Source organism: Ixodes scapularis, unplaced genomic scaffold, assembly GCF_016920785.2.
Source record: "Ixodes scapularis isolate PalLabHiFi unplaced genomic scaffold, ASM1692078v2 PGA_scaffold3__209_contigs__length_174095766, whole genome shotgun sequence".
Classification (NCBI taxonomy): domain Eukaryota; kingdom Metazoa; phylum Arthropoda; class Arachnida; order Ixodida; family Ixodidae; genus Ixodes; species Ixodes scapularis.
The window spans coordinates 164184264-164210856 of record NW_024609868.1 but is presented as its reverse complement, the minus strand read 5'-3'; the positions used below and the strand labels follow the sequence as shown (position 1 = coordinate 164210856).

The window sequence follows — 26593 nt, the reverse complement described above, 5'->3', positions numbered from 1 at the left end:
ATCTCAAATAGGACCTCCGCACTGCTTGGCGGAGGCCGTTTTTAATACACTTCTTACTCGGTATATTTTGGTGGTTATAACTGTTATTGCGACGTCATGTTTCAAGCACAACTGTGCTTCAAAAGATCACGACAATCACTAAAAAAGAGCAGCGATTCTCAAAACGCACCACTTGATATAAAACAACTTTTTTTCGGAAGCAGCCTTCATTTTTTTTCCATACCAACGCGAAAAGATTACATAATGCAATTTAGAAGTGAAAAACGTACATATCGTAAAAAATGTAATAAACGAACCTCATACATTTTGTAGTGGTCTATTAGGCTGGTGTTACTGATCCATTCTGCACTAGCACCAGTCGAGACCGCAGAAAAAAAGATTCTCCCGTCGGGCGACTGTTAGCGTTCGGATCTTGCGCAAACAAAATAAAACTGAATAGAAACTGTGCACGAAAAATCATCTCCACCCCAAGCTTTCACGTATCTGGCATGGTTGCTTCTTTTGTATAGATGCCAATTATTACGGCGCGTCAGGCATGGCCTTTCTGTAGATCAGTTCTTTGTGTGCAGGCTTCTCCCGCTGTTCATCTGTACTCTGCCGCACAGGCTGTCAACCAGAATGAAACAACTTTTAGAAAACTATCGCTGACCGAGAAAGTCTATTTAGCTCCTCTTACTTGATGGCTGATTAAACGTTATGCACAAGACTGAGCACCACCAAGCTCAGTTTTTCATCACATTTGATGCTGTTCCGTGGTGCTACACCGAGCCGATGGTCCCTCGAATTTTCTTGTTCTTTGCTACCGCACTAGATGTTCACTTGTCTGCAAGGTAATTGAGACGTCCGAGGAGTCGGAGTGCTCGAGTAGTGGCGCCGTTGTTTCTTTGTTTTCTTTTTTCCGCGGCCGCTGTGGGATTACCCCGTGAACGGCAGTGGGCTCACGCGTTCACGAAGGCGAAGAAGCAGAGGACGACGAAGCAGACGACAAGGCGATTCTAAAGCGATAAGACGACCGAAACTGTTTTTCTGCACTTCCTGAGGAAAGTAAGGCACCACAAACAACACAATCTTATGAAGTAAAAACATGCAAGAGAATCAAGGTGATACCGGGGCGTGCCAAATGATAATCTATGATGATGTACGTACGCGCAGCCCTATGCAGCCGGGAAGCTGGGAAGGGATGACTATAAGTAGCACGGCGGCGGCACCACTTCCGGAATGCGCGCGCCTGCGCAGTTCGCTTGGTGACATCGGTCTATTGCTTTAGTTACAGCATTTTTCTTGACCACTGAATGATGTCAAAAATCGGTGTATTTCAGGCCCAAACCTCTGTACCATGGCAGGTATGCAAAAACGAGCGACGATTCTTACCAAAATAATGATCGAAAGGAATGTAGAATGTGTTCAAGGTTAGCTAGCATTCCGGTGGCGCTCATATATTGCTAATACGCCCGTCCTATCATTATATGAAAAGACTCCGTCGTGAGCATCTTTACGATCGGTTAAAAAACATTCGAAGGTAAAAAATAAAGTACGTGGCTACAAAAGGTGTGTATTTTTGTTATTTTCTATGTCGGGCAGTTTTTATCGGGCACCTGTTTTCTGGCTTCTCCCTTCTTCTGCAAAGATTTGGAGCGTGCGGGTGATGATTTGAACCCAGAACAAGCATCTTCGTACATATTCATGAGCGGAAAGAATAAAGCTAGCAGTACTTATTTAAATTTATTTCGATCGTCTGCATGCACAAAGAGTCACTTATCCAGTGTTACTGCGTGGTTCTTACCGTCTCTCATATTTTTTCAGATGTCGTTCGTTCGTTTGGCACGTAAATCTTCCATGCTAGAAATCGCCGACGCCGTGTTCGCGCTAGCAGTGTCCGACAGTGCACATGAATACACGCACGAAGCGGTTTTAGCACCGTTTTTCATGCCACGAATTTAAAATAAAAACGCCGTAACTGACCAATTATTCCGTCTGCGTGACTGACAAATGTTCCAAGCTACCTAGCACGTACGAATTATTCGTGATATTTGCTCTTATAATCGAGCGCAGAGAAAGTGCACTCACTTTTTCCTATAGAAATGCATTAACGGAAGTCAATTTCGGGCTGGTTGCTGTCTGCTTCAATTTGCAGCAGCACACTAGCGCCAGTTGAACCTCTAGCGTACATTATAATAACTCTATGAATGGGGCGGCTGCGAGAGGCGGCTCGACGGGTGCGGACCTGTCCAGCCATGTCGCCCCATTGCAGGTGCGGCTGAACAGTGAGCTCTTCCAGTCCCCCGCAGAATCGGCCTGCTTCCGAGTGTCTTTTTCGACGTGCATATCTGTTTTGTCGAATTTCTCGTGTTTTGCGCGTCGCTGTGACTTTTTTCGTGTCTCCGCAAGCTTGAGAAATGTGGAAAGAGCGACGGTGAGATGCCGTGCAAGTGCTGTGTGCCGCGATGCTGCGGAAACTACACCGTGGACAACAAAGTGCACGTGTTCAAGTTCCCAAAGGATCAAACACTGAGGGGCGCATGGATACGCGCTGTGCCGCGGGAAGACCTCTCCGTCACCGAGAATTCAAGGGTAAGCTTTCTTTTTGGTAGAGAATTAATTGTTTCATTGCAAATGGAAATTCAATATATGTATACATTCGTATAAATGTGGCTCGCAATCCGCACTTTACGTCAAATACCCATTGGTTTGTTCATTGGACGCAAAATTCCTTTCTAGGTATGCGAACTTCACTTCGGACATGAGAACATCATCCGAGAAGCATCGCATACCGATGAAAGTACTGGCCGCACCATCACAGTGCCCTTATCCCATGTCCGTCTTCGCCCTGACGCTGTACCGTCGAAGTTCCCTAGCTGCCCGACCTACCTGTCTAGGGAAGCCACAAGAAGAGAAGATCCCGACTCCAAGCGGGGGCGCATGGAGCATGCTCCTATGCAAAAAGCTATCGCGGAGTCCGAAGAGATGTTTAACAGGGCACATAAAGAGGACAAAGTCCATTCTTTAGGAGAACTAATCGGACACTTGCGGAGCAAGGAGATGAAGTTTTGGAACATAATAGAAAAGAACGAAAGGCTTGTTATTATCCACATCGTCGACGATGAGGCTCCGTGGCTGAAGTACTCTGTCTGCGTAAAAGGAGACATGAGCGCGTGGCGCTACATGTCATGAAAACGGCGGTCAAAAAGTTAGGTGCAAATCTGGACATTCCAGAAATTGCTGACAGTAAGAAGGGTATAGTAGAACTCCTCGAAGGCATCGAGAAGTAGGACGGGGACCTGATTTCCAACTCAGTCGAGGACATTTGCGCGGCTATTTGCCTACTGCTGGATCAGTTGTCCACGTCCCACGCAGAAGACGACGCCGACTCCATTAGATTTCTGCGAGAGCAAGTAAGCTTGTTCCAAGCGAAAAAAACAGCGCAGACGCTACTCTGCAGATTTCATGGTGTTCTGTTGCATTCTTTTCACCATATCGCCCCATGCGTACGCTTAAATACGCAGCCATGGAAGCTTTGCCGCATCCCATGTCGATCAGATCGGTATGCTCCTCTTATGGCATGAGCCCTCAACAAGAGCATCAGAGCGAAGCATTCCTCAGTTACATGGCGAGAAGAATTTCTGACCTCAAAGATGACCAGCGCTTCGTCACCGTAATGGTAGACGAAATACACATCAAACCTTACTTTGAATACAAAGGGGGCAATATTTTCATGTTTTCATGGTGCGCAGCCTGAAGTGCGAATTCAAAGAAGTTGCGCACATCGTGCCAGTGCACAGACTAGACGCGGAGTTCCTGCACAAGATGCTGAAAGATGTGATTTGCGGGCTGGAAAAGATTGGGTACCGCGTTGTGTGAGTCGTGAGCGACAACAACTCTGTGAACAGAAAAGCAATGTACCACTTCGAATCGCCCGCTTCTAACAGGATTGTGTATCAACACCCATCAGACCCTGCAAGGCCGCTGTTTTTTGTTATAGACCCGGTACACATACTAAAATGCATACGAAACAACTGGACCAACCAGAAGAATGACCAAGTTTGCTTCTACTTCCCTGAGATGCAAACAAATGCGGCAGTCAGAGCGTATGCAAACAGCGTCATTTTCGACAATCAGGGACCTTCACAGCAAAGAATGAGACCAGCTGTTGAAATATGGCTATGGGCTATCGAGAAAAGCCCTTTACCCGTCGAATATTGAAGGGCAGAACGTAAAGCTTGCTTGCAAATCTTCAATGATTCCTTGCCTGTGGTGTTACGTGCTCTTGGAGCGAAGCACAACCTGTTCTCATTTGAGGCCACTGCTACTTTCATCGACATCATACTCAAGTGGTGGAAAATTGTGAATCTGAAAACTCCGTGGAAGGGAAAGAGGCTGAGAGACCAGCAGTGTTCTCCGTGGACAACGATCCAAAATTGACTTCTTGCACTTCTTGCTTTTGAAATGGCTGGATGAGTGGGAAAACAAAGACCTTAACAAAGGTACTCTGACAAAGGAGACTCACGCTGCGCTTGAGCATGCGCTTGTGGAGCTCGCTATTTACAGCTTCGAAGAGCTTAATTAAAATGACCTGTGTTCTTTTTGGTAAGATACAAAAAGACTGCCCAGAGGACCGGTTTGGAAAGTATAGACAACTGGCAGGTGCGCAGTATCATGTTTCTATCAGGCAGATTGACGAAGTCGAAAACAAGCTGAGCCTGCAGAGCACCTTGCCGACTATTTCCACTGACCAGCATTGGGAATGTGTACGGAAGCAGGTACAGGCCTTGCATCCCAGCTGTAACGTAGTTGTAAGCAGCGAGACGCTTTCGAAGATACAGGACATCCTTCCGATCCTGGTCTACGTTGCAGAATATGCCGTGTACGTGACCCTCAAAAAGTTGAATTGCGCGAAATGCAAGGACGCGTTGACTGTGGATAAGACAATCACAGTGTCTGCCGCCCATGAACACTATGATCTCGTGAAGCAGTTAGGGCTCATTCACACTGGAAGCGGATCCGCGTTCGCAAAGCGGTTGCGAATGCGGTTGTATAAAGATTCAGTACAATTGCACGCGCATTTGATGACATCAAATGCGCGTGCAATTGCACTGGATCTTCATACAACCGCGTTCGCAACCGCTTCGCGAACGCGGATCCGCTTCCAGTGTGAATGGGGGGTTAGACCGAGGAGGTCTAGTGTACCCATCGATGTTTGCGCTTAATGCTGTTGCTCACAACTACGTTGTCGTAGAGCAGCTCGCTACGCAACCAGAACTGCTACTAATGCCCGAACAGCGCCAGGTCATCACGAAGCTGACGCTGCATTTGCTGGCCAACGAAGAGCCATCTGACTTCGACGCCTGCGAGAACGGCCACACGAGTGAATCTGCTGAAAGACATCCTTCGGTGCAGCACGAACGTTTTACTGAAGAACTTCTGTGGAAATCTAAACGACAAGGTTCTCGACGCTGCTGACAAGTCAAAAAAACGGAAAGCTGCAACTCTCCAGAAGAAATAGGTGTATTGCTCCTGATGAAGCGCAAACACAAACAAAACTGGACTGTGTAAATAAATGTTTCGCTCCTATAATTTTCGTCCAGTGAAATTTCTTTTACAGCACATGCATGCTCGTTCCTGCAAGAAAAAAAAGTGCCCGCGCGGTAAATCGGTGCGACAACCTCTCTTGAACAGCGCTACGCACTTTCACCAATCCGCCCTATCGTGTGACGTCACGGGAAGAAAGCTAAGGCCTTATACGTTTCTAGAGGGTGTTGGCCGAGCTCCCCCTGCGTCATTTTGGGGGGGGGGGGGGGGGGGGGGGGAGGGGAGGGGGGAGGGGGAGGAGAGGGGAGAGAATTCCGTTGAACCCCTCCCGAAAAAAAATCCTGGCTACGCTACTGGCTGTGTCTCAATCGACACGTCGCCGTTACACGCAGGCCCGAGTGTCGAAGGTGCCCTCTTGGGGAAAGGAGGGAGGAGGGGGGGGGGAGGGCGCAGACAAGAGGAGGAGGAGTAGATGCACCGGCGTGGCTTTCTTGGGGAAGGAAGGGGGGGATGCGCGGGGAAGAAAACGAGCAGAAGATACGGGAATTTTGACTTTTTTATGTCTTCGGAGGAACCCTCTCGGCCCCGCAGGAAGCGAATCTCTCGATCGGAAAGAGAAAGGGATCGGTTGGACAGGTTTGAGACAGAAGATTTGATATGTAGAGATTCAAGGATTTCCCTGCCGAATCGAGGTTTGTGCCCGCCAAGAATTTCGGTTTTCGAGAACTCGGGGGTGCACGAGGGGCAGTCTTTGGCGTGAGCCACGACTGGATGAAAGGAGTCGGGAGAAGGAGACGAGATCTCCATGGCGTGCTCCCGGAGACGATCGTTCACGCAGCGCCCCGTCTGACCGATGTACTCGGCTCCGCACAGAAGAGGGATACTATACACCTTCTCCCTTGTGCATGGCAGGAAGCACTGCGCGTGTCTTTTTGTGCATGTGGGTGGGGGTTCTGGGTTGGTGACTCGCCTTGCACATGCCTCCCAATTTAAATCTACATGTGAAAACAACCCTGGTACCAAATCGATGTGCAAGTGCGCGGAGTCGGTGTGCCGTGTTGTTGGAGTAAGGAATGCACGCAGGGCGGGCAGACGAAACGTAAACTATGATGCAGTGATTATGTTTATCTCCGAATTTTACCAGACACGAATGCAGAATTTTTTTGTGCCTTTCGAAAGTACAAATAAAATTTAAATGGGCTTATAATAACCCATATCATTATCCCCCTTGTCCACCTTTTTGTACAAAACGCTGACCCTTTCAGCGTTTTGTACAATATATCCCTTATCCCCCTTTTTGTACAAAACGCTGACCCTTTCAGCGTTTTGTACAGTATATATCCCTTATCCCCCTTTTTGTACAAAACGCTGACCCTTTTAGACTGCATCCCTTAGGAAATATCCCTCCCTCGGTGCACAGATTAAAAATATACGAAAAGCAGGGAGATATGAGATCGATTAATATTTTATCGGACCTGCTTGGACGCCATCAGGGTCACAGCTTGAACTTTTTTTTTTTCTTTTTTTTGCGATGAAGATGTTTTCGTCATTGAAGAAAAATCGAGCTTGCGTTTTCACCAGGCATATTTACTTATCTATCGACATAATACCTGCAGCGCCTTGTGGGCATTTTTGTAAGGTGGGGGGCGGGGGGGGGGGGGGGGGGGGGGGGGTGTTAAACCCAGGACACTTGAACTCACAAAGTTCCCCAAACAGGAAACAAACAAAAAACTATTGCTCCTCTGGTAGCATGTTCGAATCTCTTGCTGCCTTCAGAAAAATGGAATTACCAGAACTGTTTGCTTTGTAAGAATACTCAGAGATTTTCATAGAATGATCACATCGTGCTGAAATGTAAGTTGGTCCAAAAAGGTTCTTGTTGTTATGTATACCCATCTTAATATAATAAATTCAATTAAAGAATTTTAATCTTAAATTTTTCGTCGAGTGGTCAGGGCATTTCAACCCAACATGACTCTTAACTTAGAAATGCTACCGTAAGGGTCGTAGTCGTTTCTAACAAATGGCGCAGCTTGATTCTGAACCTTTTCTAGTCTCTCAATTAGATAATCCTGGCAAGGATCCCATACTACACACGCATACCGACGTATCGACCTAACATGAAAAAATAAAGTATATTTTACATCTCTTGGCGCGTCTTTAGAATTACTACAAATAAAATGTAACATTTTGCCCGCCTTGCTTATCGTCTACTCAATATGCGTATTCTATGTAAGTGACTGCAAAATAAACGCCTAGATGTTTTTACTCAGAGACACTGCTGACCGTAGTAGTATTTAAAGTATACCTTGCCGGAGATTTGAATGCACCCTTTAGAAATGTAAAATGATTACACTTCCCAATATTAAACCCCACTGGTCACACAAATATACTATTTTACCTAGATCGCTTTGCAATGCCTCATAATCTCGCAATGATTTTTTTCTATAAATAACGCAGTTGTCGGCAAATAGCTAGCTTCATAGGAGACTGAACACATGTTACAATGTCATTTATACAAATAAAAAATACCAATGGTCCCCAAACACTCCCCTGTGGCACACTAGAGCTTACATCTATGGGTGAGGGCTTGCTACCATTTAAAACAACACATTGCTCACGCCCGTTCAGGTAACTTTTTATCCAATTTTGAACCTTATTAGTTGTGTTTAAGAAGGCTAGTGTGATCTCTAGAAGTGTCTGTGGTACAGTATTGAAGGCTTTTCGAATATCGAGGAAGATTGCGTCTACCTCTTCTTTGATGTCAAGAGCGCAGTATACGTAGTGTTGAAATTCCACCAAATGTGTTTGACACGAGTGCCTACTTCGAAAGCCACGCTGGGAAGTTGTGAAAAAATGATATGATTCGAGGTAGGTGAACATCCTACTATTCAACATTAATTCATTCATTCATTTATTCATTCATTCGAGTATATTTTGTGTTCACGAACGGTGGGTTGCCTGAATAATGATGCACAACCAATAACAAAAGTGCTATTACCGAAAAAATAACAACAAAACGATACCCCCCCCCCCCCTCAAAAAAAAAAAGAATAAAAATAATTTATATATGTTCTTGTTTTATTTTTATTTATTAATACAGCCAGCCCATTGGGGTCAAAGTAGAAGTGAATAATAAAGTACAATGTACATTTTTCAATCAAAGAATATAACAACTTCTGTACACGTCCTATTTTTACACATCATACTCAGCTGCACACACCCAGACTTTTTTTTTTCGAAATTTGATGAAGCATGGTTGGTTTATAATATTATACATATTTATAGGTTGGTACCTATACAATACACTAAACAGCACAATGACTATAGAGTGTCAAAACAACTTAGCACTGAAAAAGAACATCTAGAAAATTTGCAAAAGCTGCAAATGCATCCATGTTAGTCTTATCATCAATGTCACTGCCATCTTTCCATTGTCGTGGAGCACTAACTTTTATAAAATCATCATTACTAATATTTGCAAGTTTTATGCCTGTCATTATTTTCCCGTTCACTGTTCGTGCCATCGCCTTTGTTTGTCAAGTGATTTACCATATCCCCCAGTTTCTTCGGTTTATTAAAGTTGTCTTCAAATTTACGTAGAAAGTATTCGAACTTTGCCTTTCTAATGTCAGAGTTTAACTTATTTCTCATTTGTTTAATATGAGATAATAAAGTTTTGTCACGGGACTGGACAAGACTGTGGTACATATTATTTTTTTCTCTCTATTCTCTCGTAAACATCGTCATTCAGTCATGGCTTTCTCAATTTTCGTTTCGCCTTGCTTGTTTATACGGCGGGGAACGCAAAATCATACAAGCTCTTACAAAAGAAATGTAAGGGCGCAAACGGAGCTGGTGTACAGTGCGCCGCAATATGAAAGACCCACTGGAAGCGCATGGCCGAGGTGGTGGCTGGCGGGGGTGACGCGAGCGCTCCGGGCAATACCATTCTGCTTCGAGGGGAGGACGCTCACTCGGGGCTCAGCACAGACACCGTGGCACAGACTGATAAGCGCGTTGCGCTTTCGCTGAGCCTCGAGTGAGCATCCTCCCTTCGAAGCAGAATGGAACTGCCCGGAGCGCTCGCAGCGCCCCCGCCAGCCACCGCCTCGGCCACGCGCCTGCGCTCCCAGTGGGTCTTTCATATTGCGGCGCACTGTACATTAAACATGATTCAAAAACCCCGAGACTGCAGGAAATAGTCCTAAAATTTTGCTATGCGCTGCATCTGCACACTAGCTCTGCCAGATAAACGATAGACCAGTCAGAACTTTCAACAAGTTGCTCAAAGCTATCAAGTGTTTCCGCATTTATTTTCTAAAGCTCTAACTTTCGGAGTTGTTTGTGGTGTTCGAAACCGGGACACGACTCAAGAAAACAGGGGTAGGTGTCGCTCAGTTTGGTCTATATTTGTCACACATACATCTATGGATGTGCAGCTCCCACTTGTTACTCTAGTTGGGAGCTTTACTACATTTGAGCTCGCGTAGGACAAGACTATTTCATTGAAATCTATTGCGTATGTATCATTTCCTATTCTGTCAATGTTTATGTCCTCCATAATTAAAACGGTAGTCTCGTTAAGGAAATAAAAAGTAGACAGTCAAAGAAGTCGAGAAAACCAGGCTTGTTTAATACTAGTGGCCTATATACCCCTACAAAAGTCTTTTTTTTTTTTTTTTCGTACAAGCAACCAAGCACTCGACATCTGCATTAACTACGGACTGTTCCACCACAACAGTAAATGGAATGGAAGCTTGCAAATAAACCAAAATTCGGCCACCTCGCTTTTGCTTGCGATTTATGCCCGCACAGCTGTGTTATGAATATTTGGTGGTGTCTCGTTCTCACGAAACTATGTTTTGGTGAACAATAGTGTATCAAAGTGCAAAAAAAGTGAATAAAAAACACATCAAGGGTGTCCTGCTTTCTATCTATACTTCTGGTGTTTAAATTAATTGCAGAAAAATATGGGTTGTAATTTCTGAATCTTTCATTAAGCTGCTCGCTCGCATAATATTCACATTGCTGAGCTAGCATAAACGAACGGAAGAGTACCGCCGACTGGATTAGTAAGAGTTTAGCTACGTCATTTGTTACCAAATCTGCCATGCACAAAGCTTTCAGGACATTTTATTTGTCCTCCTTTCGAGCAAACACTTTCCCGCCCGCAGTCCAGACGTGTTTCCACCTGACCTCTCTTTCTTTTTTTCTTCTTTTTTCAATAGCTGTTATTGTTTTTTACCCGGAAGGGGCTCATTGGGAAACACAAGCGTTGCCATCGCGAAACTAAGTACATCAGCAGTAAAGCTCTTCCCTCTTGCTTTCCCAAGTACTGCGTCTCTTTTGGTGCGTTGCACGAAACGCACGACGATGCTTTTTCTCGCTTCGTCTGTTGGTTGACACTCTGAGGCAGACATCGATAGCAGAGACTGTGATAGGCTCATCCAGTGAGTCACCGTTCTTTATTACAAAGTCACAGGGATAGCCTTCGAGAGGCACTCCTTTTATCTCAAGGTTGTTTGAGCGTTGGTATTTCTCCAGCTCTTACAGGCGCTGACTTAGTCTTTGATTTTCGTTTTCTAACTCAGTGTTTTGTTTCGTTAACTCCTTAATTTATTTTCTTATTCGCTTTCTATCATTCCCGATCGCATTCACTTTATTGCAAGGGTCGCTGCAGTGCTTTGTGCTGTCTTTTAAGCTCCGTAAACCCGCTCCTGGTTCCCGGCAGAGATCATAAAGAGCTTTCGCAAATTCATTGGATTCCTTTCCATCTTTGGTAATGGTGACGAGGGTGGAGAGTTGGGCGAGTTGGTCATTCATATTGGTTAAAAAGCGCAACGGGGCAACGGACAGAAAGAAAGACACACGATGATGCCACGTCTGTTCAGAGCGACAGCGCAAATACAGGCTGTAAAAAAGTTAAGAACGTCTAAGTGCAACACCCCCAGACGTTCTTGGAGTTGAACAATTTGATAATCATTTGAAGACATGTTTAGAGAATCAGCCTTCTGCCCCCCCCCCCCCCCCCCCCCAACCTGCATCGAAGGCTCCTAGGATATTGGTTCAGGCTAAGCCTTTTGTCTTTCTATCAATAAACACTCAGGCCGTTCCACCTGACCCCATTTCATAATTGTTGTGTTAGAAAATGGAAGGTGCATTTTCTTACATGGCCAGCACATTGAAAGTGTTTTCACGTAGTACCTGCCGATTCATATTCTATGTTTACAGACCAGTGTCGCCCTGTCTGTGGAGGGTGAAGATGCGAGCAGCATCGAAGCCCACCAACAGTGGCTGTGTGCTGAGCGACGAAAGCTGGCTCCTGATGACGGCCAGATTGACCTTCGAGTGGATACGACTGCCTGCAAAAGGCTACATGCGCTGGCATTGATGGGCATATATAGACTGCACAGAATGCTTATCCCGACCTGATGGATGGAAGGGGGGTATGCATTCCGTATTGCTCACTGACCTCTATGACAATTGCTGGATCACGATTCCTCGCTCCGCGATTGCGGCCACCAGACGGCCATCTTATTCTTGGGACACGGAAAATCAACATTTTGGAGCACTGCAGAGGCTGGGCGGCAGCGTGCTGAAGACACGCCGCTCGTTCATCGTCATTCGCCGAAGACGTTTTTTAAAACCTTGTGTAAACGGCGAATATTGCCTTTGAGAGCGTGTGAACATTTTTACGAAAGCGCAGCACCGCAGGAAAAAGGCGCAACTCGCCGAACGCAGGTCTCGTCGGTCTCGCGGCGTGATCCAAGCTTCCTTGGTACGCCGAAGTGCTGCGTCTCTGTGCCTTCACACGCTTGGATACCTATCAAAAATCAACGCCGTATGGATGTTTCGTGAGCGCAACGTGCGTGAACACGTATGTGCCTTTGGAGCAGCGTTTTACTTTACTCTGACGACTGCATTTGCAAATTGCGGCATTCGCGGTCTAGAAACGAGTTTGATGCAGTGGCGACGGAAGAGGGGGGCGGCGGTGATATGGCGACGGCGGCGCGCGTTTTGTTTACTAGACCCTTCTAGCAATCAATTCAGTAGTAGGGAATTGATAAGAGTTGAAAGGAGGATTTCTGTGGGATATACTCCAGAGGCGCGAATAAGCACCGAGCGAGGTGGTGGAACTCTATTATTTTAATAAACAAAACAGAGTGTGCTAATAGAGGCATTCAGCAGCTCCAATAAACACGACACTTCACGCCTGTTATAGAATGAAGCACATAATTAAAAAATTATTCTGAGTCAGACTCTTCACTGACCCATAAAAATTATAGTGGGAGTGTTACTGGACCTTATGCTTAAGCCCCCACTGTGTTCTGTAAACCATCTTGTCTGGTGATGCAACGTCAACTTTGAGTGGCACGAAGCTGTTAGCAACTCGCCGGAACAGCTGGACGATCCAGAACTCCATGGCCTTCAAGACCTTCTCATGGCGTCAATTCTTGATCAGTATCCCAGCGTGCGAAGGTACAGAGACGCCGCACTTCGGCTTGTCAAAAAAAAAAACTTTGATCAAGTATTTGCTTTGAGCACGCCGCGCGACCGGCAAGACTTGCCTTTGAGGACTTCTGCCTTTTTCCTGTGGTGCTGCTCTTTCGAAAAAAATTCCACGCGTTCTCAAGGACAATTATCACACGGTTTTCAAAAAGCTCATTCGGAGAATGACGGAAAATGAGCAGAAAACGTGTCTTCCAGCACGCTGCCGCCCAACCTCTGCAGCGCTGCAAAACGTTGACCGTTTGTGTAGCAAGATGGCCGTCCGATGGCCGCATTCCGCTCGCAGATTTGTAGTGCTCCAAAAGCGCCCTATTTTGGAGCGCGCGTATTCAACTCGCAGATCTGGCTCAAGTTCGACATCTTCCGCTCGCAGATTTGTGGCGACGCAAGCTCCGTGGAGCGCTTGTGACCGCACCGCCACCGCTCTGTCAACTTCGGGAGATCTCCGCGGAAGTCGACAGCAGCGCGTCACTGCGCATGCGCGTCGCGGGCCGAGCGTGTCCGGTCTGGTCCGGTCGGTCGGTTGTTTACGCGGGTGGTGACGGGCAGTGCGTGCGGTGTGAGCACAGTGTTGCCAGATTGGGCTATATATAGCGAAATCGGGCTACTTTTTTGTTGTTGTTTTACGACTTTGCGAAATACTAGTAAACAACGCAAGGTTACAGTCATAATCTAAACCCTGAGCCGAGAATAAACCAAATCACGGACAAGACAACTGTCATTGTCTCCGGGTTTATATCATGATGTTTCCTTACCGGCTTGCCTGCATACTTTTGTTCCTTTCAAAGGGTACCGTCTCCCGGACGGCACAAACCGATGACCCGGCAGCGGCGTCTCGGGGAGCTTGCACGCGGGGGCCGCCGCCGACCGATCTGTCTGGCCGGGCTCGCGGCGCGACACTGGCCCGGACTCGGCCGGGAGCCCCGAAGGTGCGCTCGAAGCTTGGAAACGGCGTTATGCAAAGAAGGCCAAAGGTCATATACACATACACACCACGAACGATCAAAAGCCCATGCAAATTCGTGAGCGAACGTAAACAACGGTAGAAAAGTGCCGTCTCTCGCCGCTATGAAATGCGTCCCGCAAACTCGATAATCCGCGGCCGCATCCCTTTTCTGCCGCTCGTACTTTCTCTAACTTGACGGCTACTCTGTCTCGAGGGGCATGCTGACGAAACGATCGGACGATCGTCGGGATACGGGGTAAATTGCTACAGCCGAGCGCGGCGCAGTTTACCATTGCTCTCGCTGCGAAGAACCGTCGAGTCGACCACCAGCATGGTGGATACCGGTATTCGACGTCATGATGTGACGTAGGTGCAAGGCATGTATAGGCCGCTCTCCGCACGTGTCTATTCTAAACGCCGCTATCCATCCCGCCAATCATTCAAACAAAGCCACGTGGCCCGTCATGTAGCCTACAAAACAAAAACTGAAAAACATTTTATCCCTTGTCTCTACTGCTACCAAAAACTACCATCCCTATTCCATGCATAGCTAAATAGGAGAAGAAAACATAAAAAGTACTTTAGCTTCGGGAGCTATCGAAAACGCGTCCGTTGCCGATGCTGCCGGTGCCGGTCGTCACACTTACTTCGGTGTTGCCAGTAAGGACTCTCGGGAATTGTTCTGTCTTTTATGCGTAACTCTTTCGCAAAAAGTTAGATGAAAACGACATTGGAAATTTCGATAACTTGGCGAAATGTTTTTCTTTTCACACTGCATTTGCCGATCATGAGGCTATTTTATCGGGCACTGTCATTTTCCCATGTGAGTGGCAGACGAGAGCTGTTCTTCGGTTATTCTTTCTTGATTTGTTTCAGTTTTGATGGCGTGAACATAATGTAAGTACAAAGTGGCGACCCATAAGCCCCTGGATTGAATTTCAGCCTTTAAAAGGCTTTAGAGCCAAACCTGTGCTAAGTGGAACATAGTCCAAAATAAACTCTTACACAGCCGTTGTATCTGCGCGCTAGTGCGTCGTGTTCTATTGACGTCTTGAACTTTCAGGCATCGTATATATAATTAGTGTACAAGAATACGATGTAGTGTTTGGACCGGCGCAACTAGACAATGGGAACTTATGTGTGGACAACAATCGCGGCGCTGCAGTCGAAAGGGCAGCACAAAGTCATGCAGTCCGCGCGTGCCGTCGCACGCGCGCGTGCACCCAGCACCACCATCATATATCTGACCATAGCCTCCTCTATACTCACAAAGCCTGGCAGATCGCCACGAGGCGCGACCGCCGAAGGTGAAAAGGTAGAGCGGGAGACAAAAGGCTAGAGTGCCTTCATACACACGCGCGCTTTTGCTTGAGTGGTGACATCTCAGCCATTTTTCCGCCCAATCGTTTTTGTATGCATTTTGAAGTGCGCGCAATCCGGTGTCACTCAGCTCGAGCGCATAGCTTTGGATAATGCATAGCCGCCATTTTACCGCCCAAGTCACGCACCGAGTGCGCGAGAGCGTCACGCGCTGGCACATTCAGGGAAACAATGGATGTCTTCACCCTGAGACAGACAGACATGCAGGCACCCTACAAAAGGCATGTAACGGGCGCCCCGCTGCGGCGAGACGCCGAAGCACAATTGTCCGGAGAGATGGAATGCCCGTCGTGCTCCTCGCGCTCCTCGGGCGACCGCTCCTTTTCTCGTGGGGTTTGAAAACCATGTTTCAGGTCCTCGCCGCTGCGAAAGCTGTGCGCTGACTACAGGCTCCCCGACAAATGCTGTGCTACGAGATCCTGGCGCTCCAAATCTGCGACCGGGCGCTCTATGGCTCCGTCATCGAACTGCTAAGCTCTGTGAGTATCGAGGAGGCTATGTACTGACCTAACTGCCGATGCGTCGGTGTCGACACCTATCGCGATCTACACCACACGCTTCATGCGAGCAGCTCCGGTCCCAACACTACCCCGTAATTTATAGTACGCAAAAAGGCCGCCATCAGCTTGGCACAGGTCAACGTTACTAAAACACTCAGTTGGGAAACTCGCCGTCGAAACCTGGGCCGCTGGCGTCCACCGAGACCGAGCTAAATGCGACAACAGCGCCACTCTTTATCGTTTGTCTGTACTGTGGTCACCTTGAGCTTTTTGAAAGCCTGTTTTTGCGTAAAAACAAACGAAAAAGACTCTTTTTGTATGAAATTTATTGGAGTTTAGTATCAAAAGAGGGGCGCGTTATGTTTTTAAAATCTTTAGTTTGCAGGGTTTTGCGGCACAATTAATATTGTTTTTATACAACCATGCCTCAGCGGGCCTTTCAGGTAGCACGTCCCGCCCTAGGTGCATTTTAACTTCGATAGCTCAACGCGGCGCGTCCGCCGGGGAGACGGGGGTGGCACCCCTGTAACCTCTACCGCTGTATCTGTTCTTAAAGCCAAAATAGAAGTCACGTGCAGTTCCTCGAGTGGCCGCTGCGGAAGAAATGGTGGCATTGTGTTCGTCATTAGCTCGGTGCTCGGAGACAGTTTGGGGCCACTTTTTGAAAGCTGTCTCTATGGGAGTTTCCCAACTGAGTGTTTTAGTAACGTTGGCACAGGTGCTATCCACCGAGATAATCATAGATATCAACGTTGCTGACTGAATTTCGAAAAGGTTCTATCAAGTTCGATCATCGCACAGGGTCAATGGTCCTGGGAAAATGCCACCCCAGTTATCTTTCAATTTTTGGATCATTGTTAAAAGGGGTCTTACCGCTTATCTCGTCAAGGTTCATTCAGGACAACATTGTACTTACGGGTCACGACAAAAGTCGCCGTTTTGGTTTCCAGTTTGGGCCATACTATTTGTGGGTATTGATGCGCCTCGTCGGGCACTATTTGTGCTTTAGAAGAAGCAGAGGTTGTGTTTCTGCAACAGCTATCGACCGTAAAGATTGCATAAAATGGGGAAGAGGGGCAGTTGAAACTTCTCTATGACAACTACTCCACCTAGCGCGGCCGCGGGGTCAACGTGGAGACATCGTTCCCCGTGGTACCACGTGGGAACAGTGAACTAGAATATAGGAGTAGTGGAAAAAGTGCCGGCGGCGCCCCATCAGCCGTATGAAGCCAGAGGTGCAGACGGTCGAGAGTGGCGCTGTTGTCGAAACCCGGAGGACATGGCTACTGTAGCATGGGATATTGCGTCGCGTACCTTCTCGGGTGGTTCTTGTGGTGCCTATGGCCGTGCTCGCGATTTCTTTTCGTGAAAGTTAACATTCTTATTATTCATAGGTTCGAGGCTTGTCGCTAAGCAATCAAAACGAAGAGAAAGAAGACGGATGCGCACCGCGCCAGGATGCAAGACTAGGGACCCCGGTTTTTACTTCATAAAGTTCAAAGGAGTTTATTGGCTTTACTTCAATACAGCCGAGAGCCTGAGGTAGCCAAAAGGACCTTGCATCCAAGTGCTGGCTGCCTCCTCAGCTGCATGTTAATTAACAACTAGAGAATACATGTGAATAAAACTTATATGTACAGGTGTATGTTAACAAGTACAGAATGCATGAGAATGAAACTTATATGTACAGGTGTTGAGGTCGGTTGTCTACGGAGTGCAGCTGGTCACAGGATTTACACACCCCTGTACCGCACCAAGTCATTAAACGCGACGACACTTTGGGAGCAATTGGCATTGCCCAAGTAAGCTTTAAACGGTAATTCGTGGACGTTGCAACACCCATAAAGCATACATAGACCACACTGATGAACCACTAATATCGAAAACAGCCACGTTTGGTGCGAAATTCACTGTCAGAAGTGCTCCGGAATCGAACACCAGCGATACCTGGTAGGTTCTACACGAAGCGCCTTGCCCGGAGGCCGGCAGTTTTTTCACTACTCCTTCTAGTTCACTACTGTGGCGTTTTCCGCAATCCGGAAACGGCCATCCCAGTGTACGTAGCGCTGATCAGGTCGAGTCGGGCAAGGGTCGGTGGCGCCATCTCGCAGGGTCATCTCGCAATAGCTATGTAGACACTTTCATGTTTCAACTCGTCGCTAAAAGGTAGCGCTGTTATCGTATTTAGCTTGGAGTTCCTGTATATAGCTACCTACGGTAGCAGAGTTGCGCATTCAGCCTCGGCGGGTGGCCGTAGCGCCGGCTTTCCTGCAAGCCTTGGATGCTTTGCTCGTCATGTGACTAAATTTGGCGAATAGCGGCGCTGCGAGCGCTGCCGCGCATGGAAAACGGAAAATGAGGAACATACGCCGGAACGCGTATTCAACGTCGGCGGAGTGACCGTAAAGGTGGCTTTCTTGCACGACGCCGGATGCTTTGCTCCTCACGTGATGGATCTCGGCGAACAGCGGCGTGGCGGCGCGGGGAAAACAAATGCGCAACTCTGCTCCCCTTTCGGGGGAGCATATCTTTGGAAAAGTGGCGTCATTCATTGTTGTAAAAATGCTCGAGGCACGTGCCGCGCGCCACTTCTGGGAAATTCATGGCGTCTGAAATATAGCTCAGCGCTAGAGTGTACTAGAAGTTACGAGTGTGACGAACTATAGGCTCCGCTCATGCTTTCACTTGCACCTCAAAATGTAAAAAAACGATCAGGTGGAACCAAGCCACTTAAAGCCCCTCGATATGTTTGCGTTTGTCGTGCAAGTAGCGCCAAATGCGCGAGTGCACGAGACCCACGTCTCGAGCGGCCCTGGGAAGCGAATGGCGGCGCAGCACTGAAATGAGCGGCCCTAGGAAGCGAACGGCGGCGGAGCACCCGCTCGTGGCACGTGTCTCGCGCGGTTCCACAACAATGGTTGCCGGTACTTGTAAAAAGCGCCTTCATCAAGGGGCTTTAAAGCCACTTTGTTCGCAGCGCCACCTTCGCTGCGATCAAGCCACGACACAGGTCAAGGTCATATGGGCAATATAGCCCGGGCTAAAATGTATTTTTTATGATTTTGACGTCAGAGGTAACGTCAAAGCACCACGACACGACGACGTCATCGTCAACGACGTTACGTGACGCCGAGATGCTGTCGTAGAATCGTCGTGACGTCGTGTCGCAACAGACAACGCCGTTTGGCGACATCAAGTCGCCGTTGTAACGCGGTCGTGACGTCGCGTTGAGGACGACACCGTAACGCGACATCAAGTCGCCGTTGTGACGCGGTCGTGACATCGCGTCGTGTTAAAAAGGGGCACTGACACCCCAAAGGTCGTATTTATTTTTATTGTCTAAAACGATGCAAGTTGCAGTCATAGACACGCAAAAAAAACCGCATCGCGAAAAAAAATTTTCCCGCGCGCCCGCGCGCCTTTTTATTTTTGGCGTTTGATTTTCCCGCCTCTCGCCTCCTCGCTTCTTTTGAACGGTGACGTCAAAAATCAGGAAATTTAGAAGCTTTGTAGGCGACATCTCTATAACATTTAATTACGGCAATCGTAAAACATGTTTTTTAACGCAATTGCGAACGCACTACGAACCTTCTTTTTGAACTACCAAAAATCGGGAGTTCGTTGTGGTGCCGTCTCCTGGATTTGTATCCTCCAACGGAAAACAGGCGACAGCGCTCAAAACCGGTCCGCCGCAACGCCGGCGCTAGCCGGCGTTCGCTCCTATCCTCCTCGCTTTGGGTCGCCATGGCAACAGCAGGGAGTGGTGACAGGAAAGTGGACTCTCAGGTCTCCTCAATTTTTGACGTCAAGGCACCGGCGCCGATCGCGCGGGAACTTCGAATTCGGCATTTGGAAATTGTTTTTTTACTTCACGAATACTGAATTCCCAAATCTCAAATTTTGAGGGTAATGTCCCGGCATCGTTTTCAATCGTTTCGGATAATAAAAAAAAATATGATTTTGACGTGTCAGTGCCCCTTTAAAGGCGGGCGCTCAAAAGTTTCTTCAGCGTGGCAGAAATTCCCCCTCTTTTCTTTTTTTTCCTCCTCTCCTTTCCTCCTCCATTTTCCTCCTCGCTTTTTTACGGCCTTCTCGCACGAGTGCTAATGGGCTTACCGGCCCCCCGACAAAATCTCTGTAGCCCTTCAAGGTTCTCTGCTTCAATCCCAAACATCAGGGATTAGTTAGGCAGCCTGGACATGAGCTCGGAAGGGTTCAGGCTGGCTCGCTTTTCTTCTTTTTTTTTAAATTTTTTTATGCAGCTACACTCAGATAGTCAACACCAACTAGCCCAACAACAATTTTTTTTTTACATTCAGATACTTCCGCGTGCGGCCACATACGCTACAACACCGTATACGGTATGGTATATTTATCTTGAGTGAACGGAACTTGAATATCACAGCAGAAGGAAAAAAAGATGGGTATTTTTATCTGAACTATGAGCTCTACCCAGAGAGTTGAAATTTGTCGTTCTAACAACGGCACACTGAAGAGTGATTGTATCACTATTGTGTTTTTTTGTTTTTCTGTTTTTTGTACCAAGTAATAATCATGAGTAATTACAAGTCAAAGATATTGCAGTCAGAGGGACATAGTCTGACCATTTCTGGGGCATAATATATAGGTTCGCACTACAGGTGTTTTCTACAGTGACGGCCGCCTCGTTGAAGCTACCAAGAAGAGTAAAAACAAACTTCCATAAAAAGTGAAACATATTTCATCTATCTTCAGCCTTTGAAAAAAATTTCTTGGTGGCCAAACGTGCATTTAGTTTCTGTCAACAAATGTAACTGAAAACTTGACAGCCGACAAATATCTTGCGTATCAGCAAAGAGAACGGGAAACACGGAGATTGAACCGAAATATCAGAATTTTCTCCGCGTAAAATAGTGCAACTAGCAATAGTAGCATATTATGCCATTTATTAAAAGACAGGAGGTATTACGAAGTTTTCATTCTCTTCTGTTCCCATTTGTTCGCTGATTATGAAATGGAATGCCCAGATAGCCTCTGCAGCCCTCGCATCATAATTGTTCGGGGCTCTGTCAGGGTGGGCGAAGGCCAACGACCATCTCCAAAAAAAAAAAAAAAAACCCAGGAGTTCGGAAGGTGTACTACCACAAGTTTTGGGGCTGCTTGTTTAATTTAGGCGTCTGGCGTTGCCCGGCCTAGTTAGAAAAGAAGCGGAACAGCGGCCAGCTCACCGTCGTCACCAAGCGGGAAATCATGCCGAAATGTGTCCTTGAACACGTGCGAGATCTTTACCCGAACCCAGCCGGGATTCGCCACAATTCATCTATGAAAAAAAAAAAAAACTATGAAAAGGGGTAGGCTTAAACATTTTGCAATTTTTTAAGATAGTCATGCGGACTAACTGTCCACATGTACAGATATAAATGCAGTAGAAATGCAGAGCTCTATTGTGGTCCTTATGTTCATACTTGCATTTGCGTTGTACGCGAATTAAAATAAATTCTGCAATATCTGTAGATTATGCCCGGTTATGTTGTCTCTAAAAGAAAAGTAATCAAGCAAGTTCGGTTTTGTGCCACAATTTGTGCAAATACAATTTTATCTGGATTTCAACGTCAAAACAGTACTTCCGCGGGAAATAATGCATCCGTCGTTCTTCGTCTCCCTGAAGCTACGAACTACCGATCTCGGCTACAGGACTTCTGGGTCCACAAAATATCACGCTCAGTAGGAAATTCGCCTTTTCTACCAAAAGTACTGGAAATTATTTATTTTTAAAACAGGTCGGGTGGTGATGCGTGTTTGAGTGTAGGACCGTTGACTGGGCACTGGTTTGCGCCAAGAGTGCAGTGCTTCCTTTCATGCTGCCTGCGACGAGTGATGAAATTTGAATATAGTAGAAATAAAATCAACTGACACTCTTAGAATTATTTTAAACTTGCGCTTTCTTCAGGAATTAAGATTTTGATCGTCCTTTTTATTCATTGTCGTCTTCGATGAGGGAACAACTTTCCGAGGAGGCCGCGCTGTCCGCGTACGCGGCTTGACAGATAAGGTCGCGAATGCTTTTCACGAATCTTTAAAGACCAAGCATGAAAATGAAAGACGCTTACAAATCTCTGTAACGTGAAATTAGAGCGCAGCAACTTTACGCCAATGAAACCAACTTTATGTTTTGGGCAGACGTCTTGCGAGAGTTGCAGTATTTTAATTATGCCTCATAAATTAAATATTTAGGAGTAAGTACCAAACTTTTTTAAATGTATTAAGAACCGAAATGTCAATTGGAAAGTTCCAGAGCTCCTTGAGAAACACCCGAATTAGCTGTTTGCAACGTGATACGGCTCGCGTGACTTCCTTCTGACCTGTAACAAAGCTTATGAAACATGACAAAATACCCCGTGATAAAGCGCCCGCGCCATCATAAACTCAATTTCGAATGTCCCGGGATTTGCTTTTATAGGCCGGAAAAAAAAAAAGAGATGCATGCAAGACACGCGGTGCCTCACGCTTTATTTATATCAGAAAAGAACTGCCCTCTGTTTTATATACAGCGTTGTTTGTTTGTTTTTTGTTTTTTTTTGTTTTTTTCACCTACTAGATATTAGAAAAAACGTGCAAATTAACGTTTTGTGGGTGTGAGATATACGGCCAGGTGAAGATTGGGTTCAAGAAAGAACGCAACAAAACCCGACTGATTACCGAACATTTGTTAATGAACTTTTTGATTATAAAAGAAAACGGGATAGTTGATTCATAAAGTTGTTGGGCATAATCGAAAGCCACCAAATTGTCCAGTGAAAATTAGCGCCATTGCGGTTTGTGTAGGTGAGCTATACGGCCAGGCGAGGATTAGGTTCAAGAAAGAACGCAACTAAAACCGACCGATTGCCTAAAATTCGCTAATTAACCTTTTAGTTAGATAAGAAAAACGACATCGTGTATTTAGAAAGTTGTTGGCCATAATCGAAAGCTACCAAACCGTCCATTCTTAAAAAGATGTAACGCGCGAACACTATTATACGGCGTCCTCCTAATTTGGGCGCGAAAATATAGTTCTGATTTTATGTGGGCTCCGTCTCCACGTGGCGACAAATCATGCGCATCGCTTTGACAACGCCACTGTAGAAGGGGCGAGGAGTGCGGCGGCCGAAAAGATTGCGGTAACACGATTCGCGTCCAAATTAGGCTTTTTAGAACGCCGTGAACCACTTCATGAGCACTACATCTCTTTAAAAATGAATGGTTTGGTGTTTTTGATGACTACAGATAAGGCACAAACCGAAATTGCGCAACTCGGACGTCTTTTTTAGAAAAATGTCTAGTCGGTAGAAAAAATCGCCCTTTATAAGCGCGATTGTAAGGCAGTTCTTTACGTCCGGCGACATCATTACGGCATGGAAGGAGACGTTGACCACAGATCATACGCTGTGTATGATCTGTGGTCACTGTTTTTTTTCTTCGTACGAGAATGAGCAAACATTTGATACCAAATAGAATAGATTTAGCATTCATCAAATTCGGCTTGTTTTACTTGATTTAAATCGATATTTGATTTTATTACACTTATTTTGTACCCGCACACGCCTCCTTTATTCCCTAATAAGTTACAAGTGATAATTACATTGTTTTTTTTTGTTGTGCGAGGTCATCACAATTTATTATTAACAATCGGAGCTGTGCGATTACGCGGAGGAGGCGCATTTGAAGATATTCGAAATTGTTCGGAATACACAAACAACCTCAAGCGTCTTGCTGTTTGGGTGCTTTCCTACACGTAGGACCAATAATAAAGCCAAAACCTTATAGAGGAGACTATCTCTATCAACTCAACGCGCAAACACGATGTGAAGCGTGTCTGCGTACGTTGAAAAAGAGATACCGGCGGGCAAACCATAGCGTCGAATGTCCATGCATCAAAATGTCCGTGCACCGAAATATCCGCGCACCGAAAAGTCCCACACCAAAAAGTCTTTGCAGCAAAAAGTCCGTACACTGAAATGTCTGTGCACTAAAAAGTCCGCACCGAAATGCCCTACAGCAAAACGCTCTACGCCGAAAAGTGCTAGACCCTCTACGAATGGGATCCTCCGTTACCTCTGCCGGTTTACGAATCATAATGATTCAGAACCACTGGTCTATGGAGCGCCATCCCTTATATACGGAAAACGCCGCTCGTACTTCCCGTTGTCGCCATGAATCCGACAACGAAAGATGCCAAATTAGATATTTATATTAAAATCGATACTTCAATGACTACTTCTTTGAGCAGAAAAAGGTATTTGTGCTCTCACAACCAGGAAGAATCATCCTCCAAACCAATGCTAAAAAAAGTCAATGCAACTCGTTGGGAAGAGCAAGTGCCAAGCTCGCTCAAGACAGCTACTCGGTTCGTTCAGCTCCTTGTCGCAGGTGTGCCGGCTGGCTTCTGGATAATCTTTTCAAATCCTCGAAGCTTTCATTTCCTCCACCCCAAACTTGTCAAAAAAAAAAAAAAAAAATCGGAAACTGGCGAGGTGAAAGCGACAGGTGATTTCCTCCTTTCACAGTGGCGAGAAGGAAAGTGAGGGTCGGGTTCCTTCTCTCTGCTTGCGGGCCGGCCTTTAAGGACGACGCCGTTACACGACATCAAGTCGCCGTTGCAACGCTGTCATGACGTCGCGCACATCGAGCACGACGTGGACGTGGTTGTAGATGCCGACGTTGGCGTCGACGCCCCACGCAACGCCAAACACCGCTATGACGTCACGTTAAGGTCGTCCTGACGTCATCGTGAACGTCAACGTCACGACGAAGCCTTGATGGCGTGTAACGTCGTCGCCTTCGCCAGCAACAACGTCGACGCGTAGTCACGACGAAGTCTTGACGTCGTTTAACGTCGTCGACGATGACGCCGACGTCGTGAAGCTGTCGGGACGTCTTCGTGACGTCGAGTTACGTCATGTCGGCAGCGACGTCAACAAACTGACACCAAGCGTCTTTTGACGTAGCATTAACAAGGACGCCGTCATCTTGACGTCCCGTGACGTTATCGTCGTCGTCATCAACATCAACGTTGACATCGCCGTCGTTGTCAACGCAATATGACGTCAGAACGCAGTATTGATGTCGCGTAACGCACGTAATTGTCAACGTCGATGTCGACGTCAAGGCGTCGTCCTGATGTCGCATGGCGTTGTGACGGCATGTCAGGTCGCGGGGACTTCATGTACGTGACGCCTGACGTCTAGATTGTCTAAAAAATATAGTCCGGCGTTCTATCGTTTCTATGACCTTGATCAGTGTGCCGGTCGAGCTTGGCGTTGGAACGAAACACGTTTTTCTTAAAAAAGCGGCTAATCCAAACCACTTCGCTCGTAGCGCCCGAGAGGGCGCTACGAGCGAAAAATTTCCTCGCTTATTTAGCGGAAAAATTTCCTCGCTAAATTTAGCGAAACAATTCACGGTAAATTTAGCGGATTTTCCCAGCTAAATTTAGCGGGAGAAATTCTCCGCTAAATTTAGCGCAAAACAATTCTCCGCTTAATTTAGTGGAAAAATTTCCCCGCTAAATTTAGCGGAAAAAATTCCCCGCTAAGTTTACCGGAAAATTTTTCCTTAAAGGGGCCCTGCAACAACTTTTTTACTGGTTTTTAATTTGCACCGAACCTGAGCGCACTGAACGTAGCAACTTAAAGAAACTTTTCTCAAATTTCGCTTTATTTTAAAAGTTATAGGCAAATTAGAATAAAAACAAGCAAAAAATAACCTCCTTCATGACGTCGTAGGTCCTGGCTTGAGTGGCCGTGAACTAAAGTAGTAGTAGCGAGCTCATCGAGCGCTCACGGCTGCTGCACTCCGTGTGGACGGCTCGAGAGGGCGCCACTAAAGCACATGTTGTATAGGCTGTATGAAGCGGGCGGCCAGGGCGGCTCGCAATGCATTTGCTGCGCGATTAAAGACTAATTCGGCATAACACTTCATTGGCCACAAACGACAGCAAACACCAGTTCAAAACGGGAGCCACTTCGCGCTGCCGTACCGCGGAATGGCCAAATCGCCAGCCAAGCCTGCGCCGAAAGCCTTCGGAACGCTCGGAACCGGTCGGATCCTCGACCGGCGCCGCCGTGTACATCCGGGACCTTTCTACGCTCGCCGCTCGTTGGTGCTTCATCCCACTAGCCTTTTTTAGTATGCGCCGTTTTTTCCGCCGCTTGGTGGCGACTTTGTCGACGGGTCTTTTCTTGTTTCCGTACTTTATAAACTGCGTTTTTTTCTTTTCTGATGTAAAATACTGAAGAAATACTACTTTCATACATAATTGAAACGGTTCGCGACACATATATTTTGTATGTCGACTAAAAAAAAGCTTTTAGTGGCTCTGACCAGTAGTAAGGCCAGGACCAAAGACGTCACATTTTGCGCGCTTTCGGTACCGCGGGTCGCCCTCGTCGGTGGAGGAGGTTTCCGCGTCATCCGGTTAAAATATGACGCACTGATATTTAGTTACTCTCTCCGTGCCCGCTGGCGTGCCCGAACCCCAAGAGACGTGGAAACCGGAAAAAAGGTAGACGCTTAAATGAGTGCAGGGCCCCTTTAATGGGAGGCGAGCAGGGGAGGAGGTGCATATCCTCTTTTCCGTACCTCCTCCTCAAGAGCTGCGCTCTAATTCGGCGTTACAGGGAATTGCAAGTCTTTTTTTTTTTTTTCAAGTCGATTTAAAAAAAGAAAAAAGAACAAACACCGAGCTATTGTTCATTTCAACAAATACCCC

The 26593-nt window shown here is 46.7% G+C and overlaps 2 protein-coding genes across 2 annotated transcripts; both read left to right on the top strand.

Moving 5' to 3' along the window:
• The first annotated feature begins 2241 nt into the window (after nt 1-2241).
• Nucleotides 2242-3171, top strand: LOC121837355. The gene is made up of 2 exons (XM_042292951.1): nt 2242-2571; nt 2719-3171. The coding sequence occupies exons 1-2, from the start codon at nt 2419-2421 to the stop codon at nt 3169-3171; spliced, it is 606 nt and encodes a 201-aa protein (XP_042148885.1). The 5' UTR covers nt 2242-2418.
• Nucleotides 3172-3720: 549 nt separating this feature from the next.
• LOC121046653 lies at nt 3721-5482 on the top strand. Its single transcript, XM_042292950.1, has 3 exons — nt 3721-3854; nt 4697-4969; nt 5160-5482. Exons 1-3 carry the CDS (start codon nt 3721-3723, stop codon nt 5455-5457), a joined length of 705 nt encoding a protein of 234 aa, XP_042148884.1. The 3' UTR covers nt 5458-5482.
• Nucleotides 5483-26593: the final 21111 nt, after the last annotated feature.

Excerpts from the sequence above, each read along its gene's own strand:
- LOC121046653 (XM_042292950.1), top strand. The coding sequence starts at position 3,721 with ATGGTGCGCAGCCTGAAGTGCGAATTCAAAGAAGTTGCGCACATCGTG. Across the intron at positions 3,855-4,696 it reads AAGATTGGGTACCGCGTTGT|CCTGCAGAGCACCTTGCCGA; the intron begins GTGAGTCGTGAG and ends AAACAAGCTGAG. Across the intron at positions 4,970-5,159 it reads CACTATGATCTCGTGAAGCA|GTTAGACCGAGGAGGTCTAG; the intron begins GTTAGGGCTCAT and ends TGTGAATGGGGG.
- LOC121837355 (XM_042292951.1), top strand. The coding sequence starts at position 2,419 with ATGCCGTGCAAGTGCTGTGTGCCGCGATGCTGCGGAAACTACACCGTG. Across the intron at positions 2,572-2,718 it reads CCGTCACCGAGAATTCAAGG|GTATGCGAACTTCACTTCGG; the intron begins GTAAGCTTTCTT and ends ATTCCTTTCTAG.